We start from the raw sequence: 21,146 nt of genomic DNA, 5'->3' as shown, positions 1-21,146 counted from the left end.
CTCATTTTGGGACTGATCATCTATATCGAGACTGCGAAAATGGTCATGGTGCCCATCACCATATTCCTCATCGTGCTCTGTTTGGTTCTCTTTGTCTTCATCCTGTTCTGTGTGTGCTTCGTTATATTCCTCTGATGTTGGGAGAGCGGCGGGAGCTCTCGACGACCCGCCAGGCAGCCTCACGAGGCTTGCTGTAGCTGTCATGTTTCGCACATACATCTTCGAGAACTCCCGCCCCGTGGAAGACCTTCGTAGCTACAAAGTTAATCATGTTTCGACGTTATCGGTTACATACCTATTATAAATTTAAAAAAAATAGAAAGAAATCAATTAGTCACGTACTGAGTCATACGTGACCTACTTTCTCCCGGCACTACTTAAAACCTTCCCTCAGCTACTTCTTCTTATAAGTGGTTATGAATCATGAATATATATATATATATATATATATATATATATATATATATATATATATATATATATATTTTTATTTTATTATTTTTTTATATATATATATATTATATATATATATATATATGCAACATTATTTTGTTCTATCAGAGATTTTCCTGCTAATATTGGTAACGTGATGAACTAGTACGAAATTCGAGAAGAGATTCAATATGAATCAAAAGGTATGATGTAGTGTATACCAGCTAATCCAGAGAAGATTTGGCATCCTGTCCCTGTGAGAGAGCTGACCAGAGTCAACTTACTCTGTGCTCTAAAGAAAAACTCTTAGTTTCTTCTTGTAGAGACTTTATCATGGTTTAACCCTACCCAGCAATCATAGCCCTTCCTGCAATCTATGATTGGTTTCCTCCTCTGGAGCTAATAGTCGTGCCACGTAGTGTTTCTACGTGTACTGGGGCCTTACCTATGTGGTGTCCTAAGGCTCTTTCATAGAGTCAGGTTCATGTCTATTAACCTCCACCCGTTTACAAGATGGAGGTTAATGAGCATTATCCACAGCTTGCAACACTAACGTGCTACACACAAACACCTGAACTGTTAGCTAAACATATACAGTGAGTGGACACTCAGAACCCAGCACTGTAAACATCAGAGCCCAACACTGTAAACATTAACTAGACCATCAGAGCCTAACACTGTAAATATTAACTGGACACACAGAGCCCAACACCGTAAACATTAACCGGACCATCAGAGCCTAACACTGTAAATATTAACTGGACACACAGAGCCCAACACTGTAAACATTAACTGGACAATCAGAGCCCAGCACTCGCCACTGTGACATCCTCAGTAGGCAGACGCCATCCCATAGATGCTTGTAAGTTGTTTTTAATGTATAGTAGTTGATTTTGTGGGGAAGATTCTGTGCCAAGCATTATGGCTTCAGACCGAAGATAATAAAGAAGTTTACTGCATAGACTTCAGTGCACCGCTGCCAGGGGCGCAGGACAAGGACTTAACGTATTGCAGAAGAAAATAAAGACTTGGGATAGCCCCTCAGGAATACCCCAGTGTCATGCATGTTATTGGTACTGAGGGTGGGAGTCAGAGAGGTACGAGATGAAGGATAGGATGGTGCCCCAGTCTAATGTATCGCCTCAAACAGTGAGGTGTGCGCTGGGTATCAGACTCGGGCAACCACTGGCGGCCGGGGGCGCATACTTGGCGTGGACCCCGGGTGCTGCCACGGTTTTAGCCGCGCAGGTGTGGGGTAAGCTAGCGGTGCAGTACCTCTGGGACAGAGCTCAGAGCCGTGCCCATACCCCTGTGTGCTCAGAGTGTGCCCTCTCGCCGCCCCTTTCATCGCGGCCGTGCCCGGCGGAGTTCCGGTGAAGTGCCTGCAGGTGTGTGTGTGTGAGCGCGCGCGCACGAGCGCGTTTCCGTGGCGGTACCGGGGGGGGCGGGTAGTGGCGCGTCCATGTTTCGTATAGCGACCCCACCTGAAGCTGGTCAGTTTGTGGAATAGTGCGAGCTACTGAAGGTGTTGCTCGAGCCGAGGATGATGCGCGAGAGAGATGCCATGTCTACCAGCAACAGCGCCGCCTCGTCCTCCGCGGGGGGCGGCGCTGTCATCGACTCCACCGTCGTAGGGGAAGATCACGTCCCCGTCAGAGGCTTCAAAGATGGCAGGAAAGGCCGATCAAAAACAAGAAGCAATGACAAGCCGAAGAAGACGAGATTCCTCAGCACCTCCTCCAAGTCCCTCTCTGCCATTCCTGACCGTATCCAACTCTCAATGCTCAGCTCCGGCCTCATCACAATCAGTAAGTCCTCCATCTTTTTCTTTTTTTTTTTTGCATCCCTCCTACATCAAATTCTTTTCTCCCCATTTTCCAGGCGATGTATTGCCCCTAAGAATATAAATCATATTATCCTTACTCAGGAGACTATATCCCCAGTGAAAACTTTTCCACAGCATTCAAGGTAATTAATGCTCATGACACAAGAAAAGGTAAAATATTAGCCCATGGAGCCCCCTCCCCCAAACACACTCAGTGAGCATTTTTTACGGATTTTCTAAAAATCTCAAGAGTTTTTCGCGAGTTTCAACACATGTAGACCATTCTCGTAGATATTTTTTCTCGTCGACATCTCTGTCTTTTAGACACTGTGTTTGTACATAACTTTATATTGTTAAGAACTGTCTCCGAGACACTTGCTAATATTTACGGCCTTTTTTCACTCGATTTTCTATAGGCATCATTGCAGCCATTTTGTTTATCCAATCTTGAGAAAGTTGCATTCTTGTGAATTATTATTATTATTATTATTATTATTATTATTATTATTATTATTATTATTATTATTATTATTATTATTATTATTATTATTATTATTATTATTATTACTATTATTATTATTATTATTATTAATATTACTATTATTATTATTATTATTATTATTATTATTATTATTATTATTATTATTATCAAAAAGAAGCGCTAAGCCACAAGGGCTATACAGCGCTGTTGATGTGAATGATCTTACGTATTTTTAATATATTTCTTATTGTTTAGCTTTCATGTGAGTTTGTGTTCGTGTATCCCTGGGCACTTTGTGGATCAGTGTTCGTGTATCCCTGGGCACTTTGTGGAACAGTGTTCGTGTATCCCCGGGCACTTTGTGGAACAGTGTTCGTGTATCCCTGGGCACTTTGTGGAACAGTGTTCGTGTATCCCTGGGCACTTTGTGGAACAGTGTTCGTGTATCCCTGGGCACTTTGTGGAACAGTGTTCGTGTATCCCCGGGCACTTTGTGGAACAGTGTTCGTGTATCCCTGGGCACTTTGTGGAACAGTGTTCGTGTATCCCCGGGCACTTTGTGGAACAGTGTTCGTGTATCCCTGGGCACTTTGTGGAACAGTGTTCGTGTATCCCTGGGCACTTTGTGGAACAGTGTTCGTGTATCCCCGGGCACTTTGTGGAACAGTGTTCGTGTATCCCTGGGCACTTTGTGGAACAGTGTTCGTGTATCCCTGGGCACTTTGTGGAACAGTGTTCGTGTATCCCCGGGCACTTTGTGGAACAGTGTTCGTGTATCCCCGGGCACTTTGTGGAACAGTGTTCGTGTATCCCTGGGCACTTTGTGGAACAGTGTTCGTGTATCCCCGGGCACTTTGTGGAACAGTGTTCGTGTATCCCCGGGCACTTTGTGGAACAGTGTTCGTGTATCCCTGGGCACTTTGTGGAACAGTGTTCGTGTATCCCTGGGCACTTTGTGGAACAGTGTTCGTGTATCCCTGGGCACTTTGTGGAACAGTGTTCGTGTATCCCCGGGCACTTTGTGGAACAGTGTTCGTGTATCCCCGGGCACTTTGTGGATCAGTGTTCGTGTATCCCCGGGCACTTTGTGGATCAGTGTTCGTGTATCCCTGGGCACTTTGTGGAACAGTGTTCGTGTATCCCTGGGCACTTTGTGGAACAGTGTTCGTGTATCCCCGGGCACTTTGTGGAACAGTGTTCGTGTATCCCTGGGCACTTTGTGGAACAGTGTTCGTGTATCCCCGGGCACTTTGTGGAACAGTGTTCGTGTATCCCTGGGCACTTTGTGGAACAGTGTACGTGAATACCTGGGCACTTTGTGGCTCTGAGTTCGTGTATCCCCGGGCACTTTGTGGAACAGTGTTCGTGTATCCCTGGGCACTTTGTGGAACAGTGTTCGTGTATCCCTGGGCACTTTGTGGAACAGTGTTCGTGTATCCCCGGGCACTTTGTGGAACAGTGTTCGTGTATCCCCGGGCACTTTGTGGAACAGTGTTCGTGTATCCCTGGGCACTTTGTGGAACAGTGTTCGTGTATCCCTGGGCACTTTGTGGAACAGTGTTCGTGTATCCCCGGGCACTTTGTGGAACAGTGTTCGTGTATCCCCGGGCACTTTGTGGATCAGTGTTCGTGTATCCCCGGGCACTTTGTGGATCAGTGTTCGTGTATCCCCGGGCACTTTGTGGATCAGTGTTCGTGTATCCCCGGGCACTTTGTGGATCAGTGTTCGTGTATCCCCGGGCACTTTGTGGATCAGTGTTCGTGTATCCCCGGGCACTTTGTGGATCAGTGTTCGTGTATCCCCGGGCACTTTGTGGATCAGTGTTCGTGTATCCCTGGGCACTTTGTGGATCAGTGTTCGTGTATCCCCAGGTACTTTGTGGATCAGTGTTCGTGTATCCCCGGGCACTTTGTGGATCAGTGTTCGTGTATCCCCGGGCACTTTGTGGATCAGTGTTCGTGTATCCCCGGGCACTTTGTGGATCAGTGTTCGTGTATCCCCGGGCACTTTGTGGATCAGTGTTCGTGTATCCCTGGGCACTTTGTGGATCAGTGTTCGTGTATCCCCGGGTACTTTGTGGATCAGTGTTCGTGTATCCCCGGGCACTTTGTGGATCAGTGTTCGTGTATCCCCGGGCACTTTGTGGATCAGTGTTCGTGTATCCCCGGGCACTTTGTGGATCAGTGTTCGTGTATCCCCGGGCACTTTGTGGATCAGTGTTCGTGTATCCCCGGGCACTTTGTGGATCAGTGTTCGTGTATCCCCGGGCACTTTGTGGATCAGTGTTCGTGTATCCCCGGGCACTTTGTGGATCAGTGTTCGTGTATCCCCGGGCACTTTGTGGATCAGTGTTCGTGTATCCCCGGGCACTTTGTGGATCAGTGTTCGTGTATCCCTGGGCACTTTGTGGATCAGTGTTCGTGTATCCCCGGGCACTTTGTGGATCAGTGTTCGTGTATCCCCGGGCACTTTGTGGATCAGTGTTCGTGTATCCCCGGGCACTTTGTGGATCAGTGTTCGTGTATCCCCGGGCACTTTGTGGATCAGTGTTCGTGTATCCCCGGGCACTTTGTGGATCAGTGTTCGTGTATCCCCGGGCACTTTGTGGATCAGTGTTCGTGTATCCCCGGGTACTTTGTGGATCAGTGTTCGTGTATCCCCGGGCACTTTGTGGATCAGTGTTCGTGTATCCCCGGGCACTTTGTGGTCCCCGGGCACTTTGTGGATCAGTGTTCGTGTATCCCCGGGCACTTTGTGGATCAGTGTTCGTGTATCCCCGGGCACTTTGTGGATCAGTGTTCGTGTATCCCCGGGCACTTTGTGGATCAGTGTTCGTGTATCCCCGGGCACTTTGTGGATCAGTGTTCGTGTATCCCCGGGCACTTTGTGGATCAGTGTTCGTGTATCCCCGGGCACTTTGTGGATCAGTGTTCGTGTATCCCCGGGCACTTTGTGGATCAGTGTTCGTGTATCCCCGGGCACTTTGTGGATCAGTGTTCGTGTATCCCCGGGCACTTTGTGGATCAGTGTTCGTGTATCCCCGGGCACTTTGTGGATCAGTGTTCGTGTATCCCCGGGCACTTTGTGGATCAGTGTTCGTGTATCCCCGGGCACTTTGTGGATCAGTGTTCGTGTATCCCCGGGCACTTTGTGGATCAGTGTTCGTGTATCCCCGGGCACTTTGTGGATCAGTGTTCGTGTATCCCCGGGCACTTTGTGGATCAGTGTTCGTGTATCCCCGGGCACTTTGTGGATCAGTGTTCGTGTATCCCCGGGCACTTTGTGGATCAGTGTTCGTGTATCCCCGGGCACTTTGTGGATCAGTGTTCGTGTATCCCCGGGCACTTTGTGGATCAGTGTTCGTGTATCCCCGGGCACTTTGTGGATCAGTGTTCGTGTATCCCCGGGCACTTTGTGGATCAGTGTTCGTGTATCCCCGGGCACTTTGTGGATCAGTGTTCGTGTATCCCCGGGCACTTTGTGGATCAGTGTTCGTGTATCCCCGGGCACTTTGTGGATCAGTGTTCGTGTATCCCCGGGCACTTTGTGGATCAGTGTTCGTGTATCCCCGGGCACTTTGTGGATCAGTGTTCGTGTATCCCCGGGCACTTTGTGGATCAGTGTTCGTGTATCCCCGGGCACTTTGTGGATCAGTGTTCGTGTATCCCCGGGCACTTTGTGGATCAGTGTTCGTGTATCCCCGGGCACTTTGTGGATCAGTGTTCGTGTATCCCCGGGCACTTTGTGGATCAGTGTTCGTGTATCCCCGGGCACTTTGTGGATCAGTGTTCGTGTATCCCCGGGCACTTTGTGGATCAGTGTTCGTGTATCCCCGGGCACTTTGTCGGATCCCCGGGCACTTTGTGGATCAGTGTTCGTGTATCCCCGGGCACTTTGTGGATCAGTGTTCGTGTATCCCCGGGCACTTTGTGGATCAGTGTTCGTGTATCCCCGGGCACTTTGTGGATCAGTGTTCGTGTATCCCCGGGCACTTTGTGGATCAGTGTTCGTGTATCCCCGGGCACTTTGTGGATCAGTGTTCGTGTATCCCCGGGCACTTTGTGGATCAGTGTTCGTGTATCCCCGGGCACTTTGTGGATCAGTGTTCGTGTATCCCCGGGCACTTTGTGGATCAGTGTTCGTGTATCCCCGGGCACTTTGTGGATCAGTGTTCGTGTATCCCCGGGTACTTTGTGGATCAGTGTTCGTGTATCCCCGGGCACTTTGTGGATCAGTGTTCGTGTATCCCCGGGCACTTTGTGGATCAGTGTTCGTGTATCCCCGGGTACTTTGTGGATCAGTGTTCGTGTATCCCCGAGCACACTTTGTGGATCAGTGTTCGTGTATCCCCGGGCACTTTGTCCCCGGGCACTTTGTGGACTTTGTGGAACAGTGTTCGTGTATCCCCGGGCACTTTGTGGATCAGTGTTCGTGTATCCCCGGGCACTTTGTGGATCAGTGTTCGTGTATCCCCGGGCACTTTGTGGAACAGTGTTCGTGTATCCCCGGGCACTTTGTGGATCAGTGTTCGTGTATCCCCGGGCACTTTGTGGATCAGTGTTCGTGTATCCCCGGGCACACTTTGTATCCCCGGGCATGGAACAGTGTTCGTGTATCCCCGGGCACTTTGTGGATCAGTGTTCGTGTATCCCCGGGCACTTTGTGGATCAGTGTTCGTGTATCCCCCACTTTGTGGATCAGTGTTCGTGTATCCCCGGGCACTTTGTGGAACAGTGTTCGTGTATCCCCGGGCACTTTGTGGACTTTGTCAGTGTTCGTGTATCCCCGGGCACTTTGTGGATCATCAGTGTTCTTGTATCTCCCCGGGCACTTTGTGGAACAGTGTTCGTGTATCCCCGGGCACTTTGTGGATCAGTGTTCGTGTATCCCCGGGCACTTTGTGGAACAGTGTTCGTGTATCCCTGGCACTTTGTGGATCAGTGTTCGTGTATCCCCGGGCACTTTGTGGAACAGTGTTCGTGTATCCCCGGGCACTTTGTGGATCAGTGTTCATGTATCCCCGGGCACTTTGTGGAACAGTGTTCGTGTATCCCCGGGCACTTTGTGGATCAGTGTTCGTGTATCCCCGGGCACTTTGTGGATCAGTGTTCGTGTATCCCCGGGCACTTTGTGGATCAGTGTTCGTGTATCCCCGGGCACTTTGTGGATCAGTGTTCGTGTATCCCCGGGCACTTTGTGGAACAGTGTTCGTGTATCCCCGGGCACTTTGTGGATCAGTGTTCGTGTATCCCCGGGCACTTTGTGGATCAGTGTTCTTGTATCTCCGGGCACTTTGTGGAACAGTGTTCGTGTATCCCCGGGCACTTTGTGGATCAGTGTTCGTGTATCCCCGGGCACTTTGTGGAACAGTGTTCGTGTATCCCCGGGCACTTTGTGGATCAGTGTTCGTGTATCCCCGGGCACTTTGTGGAACAGTGTTCATGTATCCCCGGGCACTTTGTGGATCAGTGTTCGTGTATCCCCGGGCACTTTGTGGAACAGTGTTCGTGTATCTCCGGGCACTTTGTGGATCAGTGTTCGTGTATCCCCGGGCACTTTGTGGAACAGTGTTCGTGTATCCCCGGGCACTTTGTGGATCAGTGTTCGTGTATCCCCGGGCACTTTGTGGAACAGTGTTCGTGTATTCCCGAGCACTTTGTGGATCAGTATTCATGTATCCCCGGGCACTTTGTGGAACAGTGTTCGTGTATCCCAGGGCACTTTGTGGATCAGTGTTCGTGTATCCCCGGGCACTTTGTTGATCAGTGTTCGTGTATCCCCGGGTACTTTGTGGATCAGTGTTCGTGTATCCCCGGGCACTTTATGGATCAGTGTTCATGTATCCCCGGGGACTTTGTGGATCAGTGTTCATGTATCCCCGGGCACTTTGTGGAACAGAGTTCATGTATCCCCGGGCACTTTCTGGAACAGTGTTCGTGTATCCCCGGGCACTTTGTGGATCAGTGTTCGTGTATCCCCGGGCACTTTGTGGATCAGTGTTCGTGTATCCCTGGGCACTTTGTGGAACAGTGTTCGTGTATCCCCGGGCACTTTGTGGATCAGTGTTCGTGTATCCCTGGGCACTTTGTGGAACAGTGTTCATGTATCCCCGGGCACTTTGTGGATCAGTGTTCGTGTATCCCCGGGCACTTTGTGGATCAGTATTCATGTATCCCCGGGCACTTTGTGGATCAGTGTTCGTGTATCCCCGGCACTTTGTGGATCATTATTCGTGTATCACTTGCACTTTCTTGCGGCTGCAGGTGCGCGACTCCCTGAAGGCCTCTTTAAGTTCACATATTGGTTTCACATTCACAAAACTCTTGTACTTGTGGTGGTAAAGTAGGAAATTTACCGCATGTTGGGCGTCAAGGACACACTTTGCTCTTCCCAACAGTGAATGTATGGCAGACTTCTTTTTTTTTACGGTGGCAACGCAAAGCAGCTTTCATTCATGGTGTGTCGTGGCAGTCACACTGTCATATTAACGACGTAATAATACCTGACAACCCTCCACATGTGCCTTGTAATTCTAATCTTGGGCCAGACATCCAGGTAGATTTCCTTTCGCCTGCTGTTACTGCTGTGCCACTAGCAGTGAGTATGCACTTAGGAGTGAATCGGCTATTGTGGGTTTCATCCTGGAGATGAGAACCTGAGGGTTATTCCGGGTTATTAACCTTTCGGGATTAATAACCAGGCATTGCCTGGGCGGGCGTTTCTGAAGGCATGCTGAGATAATCAATATGGCCAGGGAGAAACCGCTAAAAATCTGAGATAAAGAGTTCAACACTACCATGAAAGACAGAGGGGTTCAACACTACCGTGAAACACTCAAACTAAAGGTTCAACAATACCACAGCAAAGGCTTTCAGCTGTAAGAGATGTATCACCACTCCCTTCTGAGGTGATACACTTGTTTCATCACTACTGTGCCCGAGGTTGGTGTGTCACCATTACTGTATCTCAGGACGCATCACCGCTATTCCTGTACCTGGTAGGAGAAGGTTCTGTTGATTAGATTTAGCTGAATGAAAGAGAGATCCCCAGGGAGAAAGGGTGCGTAGGTGATCACCTGTTCGACTCCTAACACCCATAAACCCAATTCCACAAACGTCAGTCAGTGCAGACCCCCACCCGCCTCCCTGCCAACTCTCTCTTCCCATCATCAGGGAGGGGGGTGAACCCCTACCTCTCCCACCCTCATTTCCCCACCATGGTGAACCTCACCTCACCCGCACCAGGTGACCTTGACACTGTTCTCTCCTCTACTCTCCCGATAATTATGCAACTGTGTGGTTTTTACTTACATATGGGCAAGTCTCCTCACACCTGTTGCTCCTGCTCACCTGTCAGTAATTAGGTAAATGTGTTAGTCTCCTTCACCTGCTTCCTCTGCTCACCTAGGAGTAGGTTCTTGTGAGTCAGGCGACTTTTGTAGGTCACATCCTGGGAAAACATGACCTAGGAACTCAACGAGAATTACTATGCTAATAGAACGAGGCACCAGGCTGGTGTTGGTCTTGGGGGCACCAGGCTGGTGTTGGTCTTGGGGGCACCAGGCTGGTGTTGGTCTTGGGGGCACCAGGCTGGTGTTGGTCTTGGGGGCACCAGGCTGGTATTGGTCTTGGGGGCACCAGGCTGGTGTTGGTCTTGGGGGCACCAGGCTGGTGTTGGTCTTGGGGGCACCAGGCTGGTGTTGGTCTTGGGGGCACCAGGCTGGTGTTGGTCTTGGGGGCACCAGGCTGGTGTTGGTCTTGGGGGCACCAGGCTGGTATTGGTCTTGGGGGCACCAGGCTGGTGTTGGTCTTGGGGCACCAGGCTGGTGTTGGTCTTGGGGGCACCAGGCTGGTGTTGGTCTTGGGGGCACCAGGCTGGTGTTGGTCTTGGGGGCACCAGGCTGGTGTTGGTCTTGGGGGCACCAGGCTGGTGTTAGTCTTGGGGGCACCAGGCTGGTGTTGGTCTTGGGGGCACCAGGCTGGTGTTGGTCTTGGGGGCACCAGGCTGGTGTTGGTCTTGGGGGCACCAGGCTGGTGTTGGTCTTGGGGGCACCAGGCTGGTGTTGGTCTTGGGGGCACCAGGCTGGTATTGGTCTTGGGGGCACCAGGCTGGTGTTGGTCTTGGGGCACCAGGCTGGTGTTGGTCTTGGGGGCACCAGGCTGGTGTTGGTCTTGGGGGCACCAGGCTGGTGTTGGTCTTGGGGGCACCAGGCTGGTGTTAGTCTTAGGAGCACCGGGCTGGTGTTGGTCTTGGGGGCACCAGGCTGGTGTTGGTCTCGGGGGCACCAGGCTGGTGTTAATCTTGAGGCACCAAGCTGGTGTTAAGCTTGGGGGCACCAGGCTGGTGTTAGTCTTGGGGGCACCAGGCTGGTGTTGGTCTTGGGCTCACCAGGCTGGTGTTAGTCTTGGGAGCATCAGGCTGGTGTTAGTCTTGGGGCCATCAGGCTGGTGTTAGTCTTGGGAGCATCAGGCTGGTGTTAGTCTTGGGGGCACCAGGCTGGTGTTAGTCTTGAGGCACCAAGCTGATGTTAAGCTTGGGGTCACCAGGCTGGTGTTAATCTTGGGGCACCAAGTTGATGTTAAGCTTGGGGTCACCAGGCTGGTGTTAATCTTGGGGCACCAAGGTGGTGGTAAGCTTGGGGGCACCACTGGCAAAGTAGGCAGATGGATCTTCAACTTTCTAATCTATCGCACACAAAGAGTAGTGGTGAACAGTGTTAAATCAGATGCTGCCATAGTGAAGCTCTCTGTCCCACAAGACACATTAGTATCCCCGATCCTGTTCCTCGTTCTCATGTCAGACATAGACAGAGATGCAAACCATAGCACTGTATCATTCTTTGCAGACGACACTAGTATCGGTATGAGAGTGTCGTCCATTGAGGAGACGGCAAAGCTCCAAGAAGATATAAACCAATGTGAAGGAAAAGTAATATGAAGGACCTGGGTGTGGTAACGTCCGAAGACCTCACCTTCAAGGACCACAACAATGCCACTATCACATCTGCGAGGAAGCTGATAGGATGGATAATGAGAACATTCAAGACAAGAGATGCTAAGCCACTGAGGATCCTTTTTAAATCAGATCTAGAGAATGTACAGAGAACCTTTACTGAACGTATAAGTTCCATCAAACACCTTAACTACTGGGAGCGCCTGGAAGCACTTGACTTACACTCACTGGAGCGCAGGCGAGAGAGATATATCATAATCTACACTTGGAAGATTCTGGAGGGACTGGTCCCTAATATGCACACATCAATCACTCCATACTAAAGCAAAAGACTTGGCAGGCGATGCAACATACCCCCAGTGAAATGTAGAGGCATCACTGTTACACTAAGAGAAAACGTAATAAGTGTCCTGGGCCCAAGATTGTTCAACGGCCTCCCACCAGCAATAAGGGGCATTACCAGTAGACCCCTGGTTGTCTTCAAGAAAGAGCTGGACAGATATCTAAAGTCGGTGCCGGATCAGCCGGGCTGTGGTTCGTACGTTGGATTGCGTGCGGCCAGCAGTAACAGCCTCGTTGATCAGGCCCTGATCCACCGGGAGGCCTGGTAGGGGACCGGGCCGCGGGAGTGTTGATCCCCTGAATACCCTCCAGGTAGACTCCAGGTAGACCACGCTGGTGTAAAGCTTGGGGCACCAGGTTGGTGCTAAGCTTGGGACACCATGCTGGTGTTAAACTTGGGGTGCTAGGCTAGTGTTAAACTTGGGGCACCAAGGTGGTGTCAAGATGTTGGGGGCACTAGGCTGGTGTCAAGAATGGGGGCATTAGGCTGGTGTCAATATGGGGGGCATTAGGCTGGTGTCAATATGGGGGGCACTAAGCTGGTGTCAAGATGGGGAGGCACTAGCGAGGCACTAGGGGAGGCACTGTGTCTTCTTTACAGACTAAGTATTATAAATTAAGAGTATATAAAGTAATGTGGCACCCCTATAGGCACCGGTGGGGGCTGCACGTCGCTCCCCAACTGGGGGAAGGTCTTAACAGTCTAAAAATTTGGAACCAGATTTTCCACATCCCTCGTGCGAGATAAAACACTCCAGTATACAGTCATACATATATGTAAAACAAGTAACAGGGAGTGGGAGGGGAATGCAACAGCTAAAGGCCTTTCGCGCTGCTGCCAGTACTTCGTTAGGAGCTTTGTAATATGAGGAGGTTGGTAAATGAGATGCAATGTTTCTCTTATGTGAGCGAAAGGTAGCAAGAGAGGGACGAATAATGGAGGAAAAAGAAGGCAGAGGTAGGGAAGGAGAATGTTACGGAGAATAAGAAAAGGTCGTGGGGTAGTAATGAGTGAAGAGTAGGTAGCAGTCTGGCATGGCCAGGGGTAAGAGGGAGGTGGGGTGAAAAATAAGAAGAGAAGAAACATCCAGGGGAGGGGGAGGCAGGGGTGAAGTGGGGGTTGGGAGGGAAGGGGAGGCTCAGGGGGGGGTGTGGTTGTCACTTGGGGTGAGGTGAATGTAGTACGAGACCAATAATAACTCGAGTAACACTCAAGTAGGTCAAGGCTTGACGTGTCGTAGTGTTATACCTAACGTCTTCATCACTTTTTTTTTCTCTCTCTCTCCCTCTCTACTGCCATTAAGCATGAGGGAAGAGGGAGAGGGGAGGGAGAGGGAGAGGGAGAGGGAGAGGGAGAGGAAGAGGGAGAGGGAGAGGAGAGGGAGAGGGAGAGGGAGAGGGAGAGGAAGAGGGAGAGGGAGAGGAGAGGGAGAGGGAGAGGGAGAGGGAGAGAGAGAAGACAGAGAGACGAGAGGGAGAGGGAGAGGAAGAGAGGAGAGAGAGGGAGAGGGAAGGGAGAGGGAGAAGGGAGAGAGAGGGAGAAGGGAGGGAGAGGGAGATATGAGAAAGAGATAAGAAAATTAAATGTTCTTATAAAAAAATCGGTAAATAAAAGAAGGAAAACCAGGAAAAGTTCACTTACAATATAAATAAATGAAATCTGCCCGATTTTTTTTGTCACGTGACAGCCACAGAAAAAGTCTGTCACAGCTGTTTATTAACTTGATAGACAGGAATTCACTAATTGCAAACTCTTTTGTCTAAATATTTTTTTTTGACCATCGTCACAAGGACACTTGACGAGCCGACAACAATTTAAAGAGCTTTATTTTTTATACAATTTTGCAATATTGTCAGTTATTTTCTATTTATCTGTCAAAAAAAATCTCTCGAGAACATCTAGACTCGATTTTTAAGAATATTTTGAAGCCCTGGACAATATCTCTCCTTATACTTTTTGCTTTTTATATTCTCAGTTTTACATTAGTAGTTTATTTATTTCTTCCGCCACATCACATTCTTCCAGTTCATTATTATTATTATTATTATTATCAAAGCTAAGCGCTAAACCCACCAGGTTGTTGCAGTTAAGGAAAGTGTCGTGGGGTTGAGTGCCACTTCCCGTACTGTCAGCTCTGTAAACACACACATTGCAGCCTCTCATATAGTATTTTTTTCCCAATTTCTTCCTCCGACGATGTTATCTGATGCGGACACCTCGGGAGAGATGTTGGGTGTGATGTCTACTCCTAGGTCCTTTTCTTCATTATCAGTCTCGAGTTGCTCTTTCAGGTTTCTTCCAGAGGCCTTTCACTCTGGTTCCTCTCAACGTCAAGAAGTCTGTGACATGTGTATGTGGGGGTGGGGGGGAAACGTAGTCAATAAAGGATTATATAATACTACATTTGTGGCTATTTTTCCACCGTTAGTGAGTCACACTGAGGTAAACATGGAACAATAACTGCTACATTTTGTCTGCGCTTTTTCACAGGTTCTATGTTCCACAATGTTCATATCTCATGAGGTTTGGACCAACAAGCAGTAACTTACTTCCCACTGGTGGGTTACTGACATGTATCAGAGTCTTAGTATTAAGACGGATGAGAGCTCGTCTCTCTGGTGGAATTACCTGTTTGTAAGTGCTTTAGTGTGCAGGGGATGAACTCTAGCTCTTGGTTCAAACTCTTGACTATCGGCCAACTGAAATGAAACGTCGATTTTTTCTTGAAGCTCGTGTCTGGCGTTCCTGAAGAAATGTAATTTTCACCCACTTTCGTTGTATAGTACGCTGTTCCTGTCCCAGGTTAATGTGCATGTCGTGATCATATCTCCCATTGTGCATCGCTCCCGCAGTGAGAGAGAGAGAGAGAGAGAGAGAGAGAGAGAGAGAGAGAGGATATCAAGCAGATAAAATTTTAAATTGAAGGCGGGCTGTGGGTGGGTTACTGCCGCCTCTCCCAGACATGTCGTTTATCATCGAACTGGCAGACTCTTCCCAGGCAGACGCCTCCCTATCCTTAGATCTCTCTCTCTCTCTCTCTCTCTCTCTCTCTCTCTCTCTCTCTCACTGTCACATAAAACACGAATATATACCAAAGAGGCTGCAGGGAAGAGCACCGGAACTAACATTAAGACATAAACCATACGATAAAACACTTACACCATTCAATTTGTTATCACTCAGAGTAAAGCTACGGTGGGACCATCGCACCAACCTTCAAGATACCAAAATACCATAAGCTCAAGCATTAGGATCTTTTGTGAAGCATAAAGTGATACCATCACGCAAAACAGTGACGTGAAACTCGGTGGCAAGCGGTCTCAGATACATGTCTACCTGGAGTCTACCTGGAGGGTATTCCGGGGATCAGCGCCCCCGCGGCCCGATCCATGACCAGGCCTCCCGGTGGATCAGGGCCTGATCAACGAGGCTGTTACTGCGGGCCGCACGCAATCCAACGTATGAGCCACAGCCCGGTTGATCCGGCACTGACTTTAGGTATCTGTCCAGCTCCCTCTTGAAGACAACCAGGGGTCTACTGGTAATGCCCCTTATTGCTGGTGGGAGGCTGTTGAACAGTCTTGGGCCCCGGATACTTATTGCGTTTTCTCTTAGTGTACCAGTATTACAACCCAGGATTCCAAATGGCCTGTTATCCCGGGTGTAATGGGAGCAAAATAAACACAGCAGAAAAAGTTTAGACTTATATTATCCTTCACCAATTTAGAACAGCAATATGTACACTATGTACAGTGATAAGTATAGTGCACTCCACGGTAAGCAAGGCAGAAATAGAAGCCACAAAATAGCAGACCGTGCTTCAACCAGCTCTAGAATGGGAATGACAAGGGCAGACAGGAGAGTGGTACCCACATAACCTCTGCGATTGCCAAAACCATCTTCTTATTGGCTAGAACCTGGTCACTAGTTGAACGACGGGGCCCCATCATCAACTCTTAGCAACCTGGTTCGCTGGTTGGGGGAGATAGCCTGTAAATGAGGGTGTGTACATGCGCCGAATAAAGGTTACGTACTCTTTGCATGCCACAACCAGTGACGCCCCTACTTTTCACTGGGGGTATGTTGCATCGCCTGCCAAGTCTTTTGCTTTCGTATGGAATGATTTATGTGTGCATTTTAGAGAGCAGTCTCTCCAGAATCTTCCAGGTGTAGATTATGATATATCTCTCTCGCCTGCGCCCCAATGAGTACAAGTCAAGTGTTTCCAGGCGTTCCCAGCAGTTAAGGTGTTTGATGGAACTTATACGTTCAGTAAAGGTTCTCTGTACATTCTCTAGATCTTCGATTTCACCTGCCTTGAATGGAGATGTTAATGTACAGCAGTATTCCAGCCTAGAGAGAACAAGTGATTTAAAAAGGATCATCATTGGCTTAGCATCTCTTGTCTTGAATGTTCTCATTATCCATCCTATCAGTTTCCTCGCAGATGTGATAGTGGCATTGTTGTGATCCTTGAAGGTGAGGTCATCGGACATTACCACACCCAGGTCCTTCACATTACTTTACCGCTCTATTGTGTGATTAGAGTTTGGTTATTATTTCCTCCAGTTTTCTATAACGGAGTAGTTGGAATTTGTCTTCATTGAACATCATATTGTTCTCTGTTACCCATTGGAAAACTTGGTTTATATCTTCTTGGAGCTTTGCCGTATCTTCAATGGATGACACTCTCATGTAGATCCTATTGTCGTCTGCAAAGGATGATAAAGTGCTGTGGTTTACATCTCTGTCTATGTCTGACATGAGAATGAGGAACAGGATCGGGGCGAGTACTGTGTATTGTGGAACAGAGCTCTTCACTATTGGCAGCATCCGATTTAACTCTGTTTACCACTACTCTTTGTGTGCGATTGGTTAGAAAGTTGAAGATACATCTGCCTACTTTGCCAGTTATCTCTTTAGCACGCATTTTGTGTGCTATTACACCATGGTCGTACTTGTTAAAGGCTTTTGCAAAATCTGCGTATACCTGCAAGTTTTTTTCGCAGAGTCATTGATCAATTGAATGCAATTGTCAGTGCTAAATTAATTCAGTCTTTCGAGAATCAGCTGGAGAAATATTATGCAAATCTGTTGGTTCACAGGATGGGTAGATCTGCTTGTGTTGGTTCACAGGATGGGTAGATCTGCTTGTGTTGGTTCACAGGATGGGGAGATCTGCTTGTGTTGGTTCACAGGATGGGGAGATCTGCTTCCGTTGGTTCACAGGATGGGGAGATCTGCTTCCGTTGGTTCACAGGATGGGGAGATCTGCTTCCGTTGGTTCACAGGATGGGGAGATCTGCTACCGTTGGTTCACATGGGGATGGGGAGATCTGCTTCCGTTGGTTCACAGGATGGGGAGATCTGCTTCCGTTGGTTCACAGGATGGGGAGATCTGCTTCCGTTGGTTCACAGGATGGGGAGATCTGCTTCCGTTGGTTCACAGGATGGGGAGATCTGCTTCCGTTGGTTCACAGGATGGGGAGATCTGCTTCCGTTGGTTCACAGGATGGGGAGATCTGCTTCCGTTGGTTCACAGGATGGGGAGATCTGCTTCCGTTGGTTCACAGGATGGAGAGATCTGCTTCCGTTGGTTCACAGGATGGGGAGATCTGCTTCTGTTGGTTCACAGGATGGGGAGATCTGCTTCTGTTGGTTCACAGGATACAAACAGTTTCTTCTGTAAGCTCACAATTAACAGACAGCTTCTTCGGTGGGTTCACAACTATAGGAGAACTTTTTTATGTGGGTTCACAAGCCAAGGGGGGAAGAAAAAAAGAAGTTGGCGTTGGTCAGACTGTTGAGCAGAGAGATGTAGGTTGGAGCCAGCCAGCCAGCCAGCCAGCAGGCTGTGCACCAAATTGAGGTATCAGATCAAAGGTACTTTAGAGAACACGAGCAAAACACAACAAGACAGAGAGGAGAGATTCCGAAGTATGTGCTCAGCATTGCTAGAATCATGAGAAAGAGGTCGAACTTTGTGGACATAGCGTGAGATGCCTCACGACACTGAGTCACGGAGTGCGTTGTGTGCCTCAGCACTCACTCTAAGGCACGATGTTTTCTTTAGCCTCTAAGACATGCATTTATCAGCACTCCCTCTAATGGAAGATGTATTTATCAGAACTCCCTCTATCAGCACTGTTTACCAGAACTCCCTCTATCAATGCTCCCTCTAAGAGACGATGTGTTTATAAGCACTGACTCGAAGGGACCGACCATCATTCTATGAAGGCTGATGGACTCATCACCTCAAAATCACCTCTCCACTCCTACCTTCTCCAGTGTTATCTTCTGCACTCAACTGAAAAAGCCTGTCGTGTAGGCTGAAACACTCCAGCAGTGAGGACACCTTAGTGTTGCACATGTGTGTGTGTGTGTGTGTCAGTAAGCTCCCCTTTATCAACGCCACTCACTGCTCTTCTCAGTAAAGACGCTTCCTCTGTAAATCACTGATCACTGTTTACTCCCTGAGAAAACCAGTCTCATAATTCAGGACTGTTATTATCAACGGTATATAATTTCAAATTATATAATACTTGTCGAAAGAATTTCTGGTAATTATGGCATGCTAAGTATGGGGAATTATTTTTTTTTAATTCCGTTTTTTTTCTAATAAATTATTTTATTAAAAAAAGGAAGGGAGAGTATTTTTTTTCATTGCGAAAGGCCTTTTTATTACGAGTTATTGTACTTTATTTATAAATGTTTTTAATAATTTGCCCCAAGTATTTTACATGTGAGATTATACTAAGAGAGTGATACGTCAGTTATTTCTGACTGAGATTAGACTGAGAGAGTCTCTCAGATCTGAGACATTTGTTAGTTTATTATGTGCTAATTTATCTCATCTTAATGATTATGCACAACAGGATGAGTTACAACGAACGGGAAAAAATCGACTTTTCTTCTATCTCCCAACTGAAATACTTTCCTCAGTTGTCTTCTTCCTCCTCTTTTTCTTCTTCCCCTTCCTCTTCCTTCCGCTTCTTCCTCCTGCTCTTCCTCTTCCTTTCTCTTCTTCCTCTTCCTCCTCTTCTCACCCTCCTTCTCTCTCCTCTATCTTCGATCTGAATTCAACTATTTTTTTTTATTACCTGTGACAATGTAGGTGTTGGGCGGCTGTTTCCCAGCAGGACGTCTGTCCCTTGTTGTTTCTGGGTCTTCTTCACGCATCTTCTTATTAAATAACTGTATCTTCCATTAACCATACCTTCCATTAACCATACCTTCCATTAACCATATTTTCCATTAACTGGATCTTCCATTAACCATATCTTGCGCGTGTAGAGCAGGTTGTGGAGGGTGTTGGTGAAGCGGGTCTCCCCCAGCCTTGTTATCAGGCGCCTGCTGATACATCTATATCACTTCTTAACTCTCACTTTTCTGTTATTTAGTTCTATTTTTCCCCTGGAGAACGCTGCCTTTGACTTTTGTCCCACAGAAATCTACCTCTGCATTATTTGTCCTAGTTAGTTTCCACCTATAACTTCTCTCTGATAGACAGCTACTGAATCAAGTGCCCGGTGCCCCTCAGTGCCACCTGAACCTACGAGGGGAACGTCCGTAGTGGTTTACATCTGTATTTCCTGACCACCTGCCGAGTGGCCCACTTCTACCTGTCATGGTGCGTGTGTGTGTGTGTGTGTGATCACTTATTTGTACTCGTCTGTGTGTGATAGCAGGGGTCGAGTCACAGCCCCTGACCCCGGCTCTTTGCTGGTCGCTATTAGGTGTGTGTGTGTACTCACCTAGCTATAGCCTCGTGGGCTCTGTCATAGCTATGCCTAAAAAAAAGAGTAATATATATACATATATATATATATATATATATATATATATATATATATATATATATATATATATATATATATATATATATATATATATATATATATATATATATATATATATACACACACACACACACACACACACACACACATATATATATATATATATATATATATATATATATATATATATATATATATATATATATATATATATATATATATATATATATATATATATATATATATATATATATATATATATGTATATATGAATATATATATATAGGTCTGATGGAAGTCAAAAGCGTCCTGATGGAGCCACTATGCTACCCTGGAAGGATGGAAAGCAGATTGCCTGGGACTACACCTGTGCTGCCACATTGGCAGACACCTACTTGCCATACTCTGTAGTGGAAGGGGGTGGAGCTGCCTGCCACAGGGAGACCCAGAAGATCCGAAAATATGAAGACCTTTCCCCTTGCTAAAACTTCATTCCAATAGGGTCGGAGACCTTTGGAGCATGGGGCAAGTGTGCTCTAAAGTTCCTCAAAGAGCTAGGTGAAAAGCTTATCATAGAAACCAAGGACCACAGGGCGACCAGCTTCCTCTTTCAGAGACTCAGTGTTGCGATCCAGAGAGGAAATGCCTGCAGCATTCTGGGCACGCGGCCCACCGCAGGGGAGCTGGACGAAGTATTCGAGATGTAGCTCTGAGTTACCTATGTTGTTTTACTTTCTGTTGTATTTTTCTGAATGTTTGGCCAATGTATTTTGTCTTTAAATAAAACATACTTGAAATATAGGGGGTGGTAGGAGAAAATTCTCAAACAGCTTCAAGGAGAACCTTGAGTTTTCCCTGAAGCAAGTTTATTCTTTTCTCTGAGGATGAGGGTCCCTATAACAGTTCTAGAGGTGGTACATCCCTATATTATATATATATATATATATATATATATATATATATATATATATATATATATATATATATATATATATATATATATATATACATATATATATATATATATATATATATATATATATATATATATATATATATATATATATATATATATATATATATATATATATATATATATATATATATATATATATACGTATATGTCGTGCCGAATAGGCAGAACTTGCGATCTTGGCTTAAATAGCAACGTTCATCTTGCCATATAGGACAAGTGAAAATTTGTGTATGCAATAATTTCTCCAAAATCATTCTGAACCTAACGAAAAAAATATATTTCACTGTGTTTGTTTAGTATTAAATTATTGTAAACAAATCTAAAATATATTTAGCTG

The 21,146-nt window shown here is 47.2% G+C and overlaps 1 protein-coding gene across 4 annotated transcripts in view; it reads left to right on the top strand.

Moving 5' to 3' along the window:
- The window catches only part of Ptp36E (protein tyrosine phosphatase 36E), a 360,518-nt gene that overhangs the window by 64,247 nt on the left and 275,125 nt on the right, over positions 1-21,146 (top strand). The window contains exon 1 of one of the 4 annotated variants that reach the window (XM_053777137.2): positions 1,589-2,240. The exons of 2 other annotated variants lie outside the window; for them this stretch is intronic. In XM_053777137.2, the coding sequence (XP_053633112.1) occupies positions 1,976-2,240 (265 nt within the window). In that variant the 5' untranslated portion in view covers positions 1,589-1,975. Of the gene's footprint in view, positions 1-1,588; positions 2,241-21,146 lie in introns of those variants that run through there. One more of the 4 variants, XM_053777138.2, reaches the window with a different exon arrangement.

Source organism: Cherax quadricarinatus, chromosome 21, assembly GCF_038502225.1.
Source record: "Cherax quadricarinatus isolate ZL_2023a chromosome 21, ASM3850222v1, whole genome shotgun sequence".
Classification (NCBI taxonomy): domain Eukaryota; kingdom Metazoa; phylum Arthropoda; class Malacostraca; order Decapoda; family Parastacidae; genus Cherax; species Cherax quadricarinatus.
Note: the sequence above shows the minus strand (reverse complement) of the source record. Positions and strands in the feature narration are given on the sequence as shown.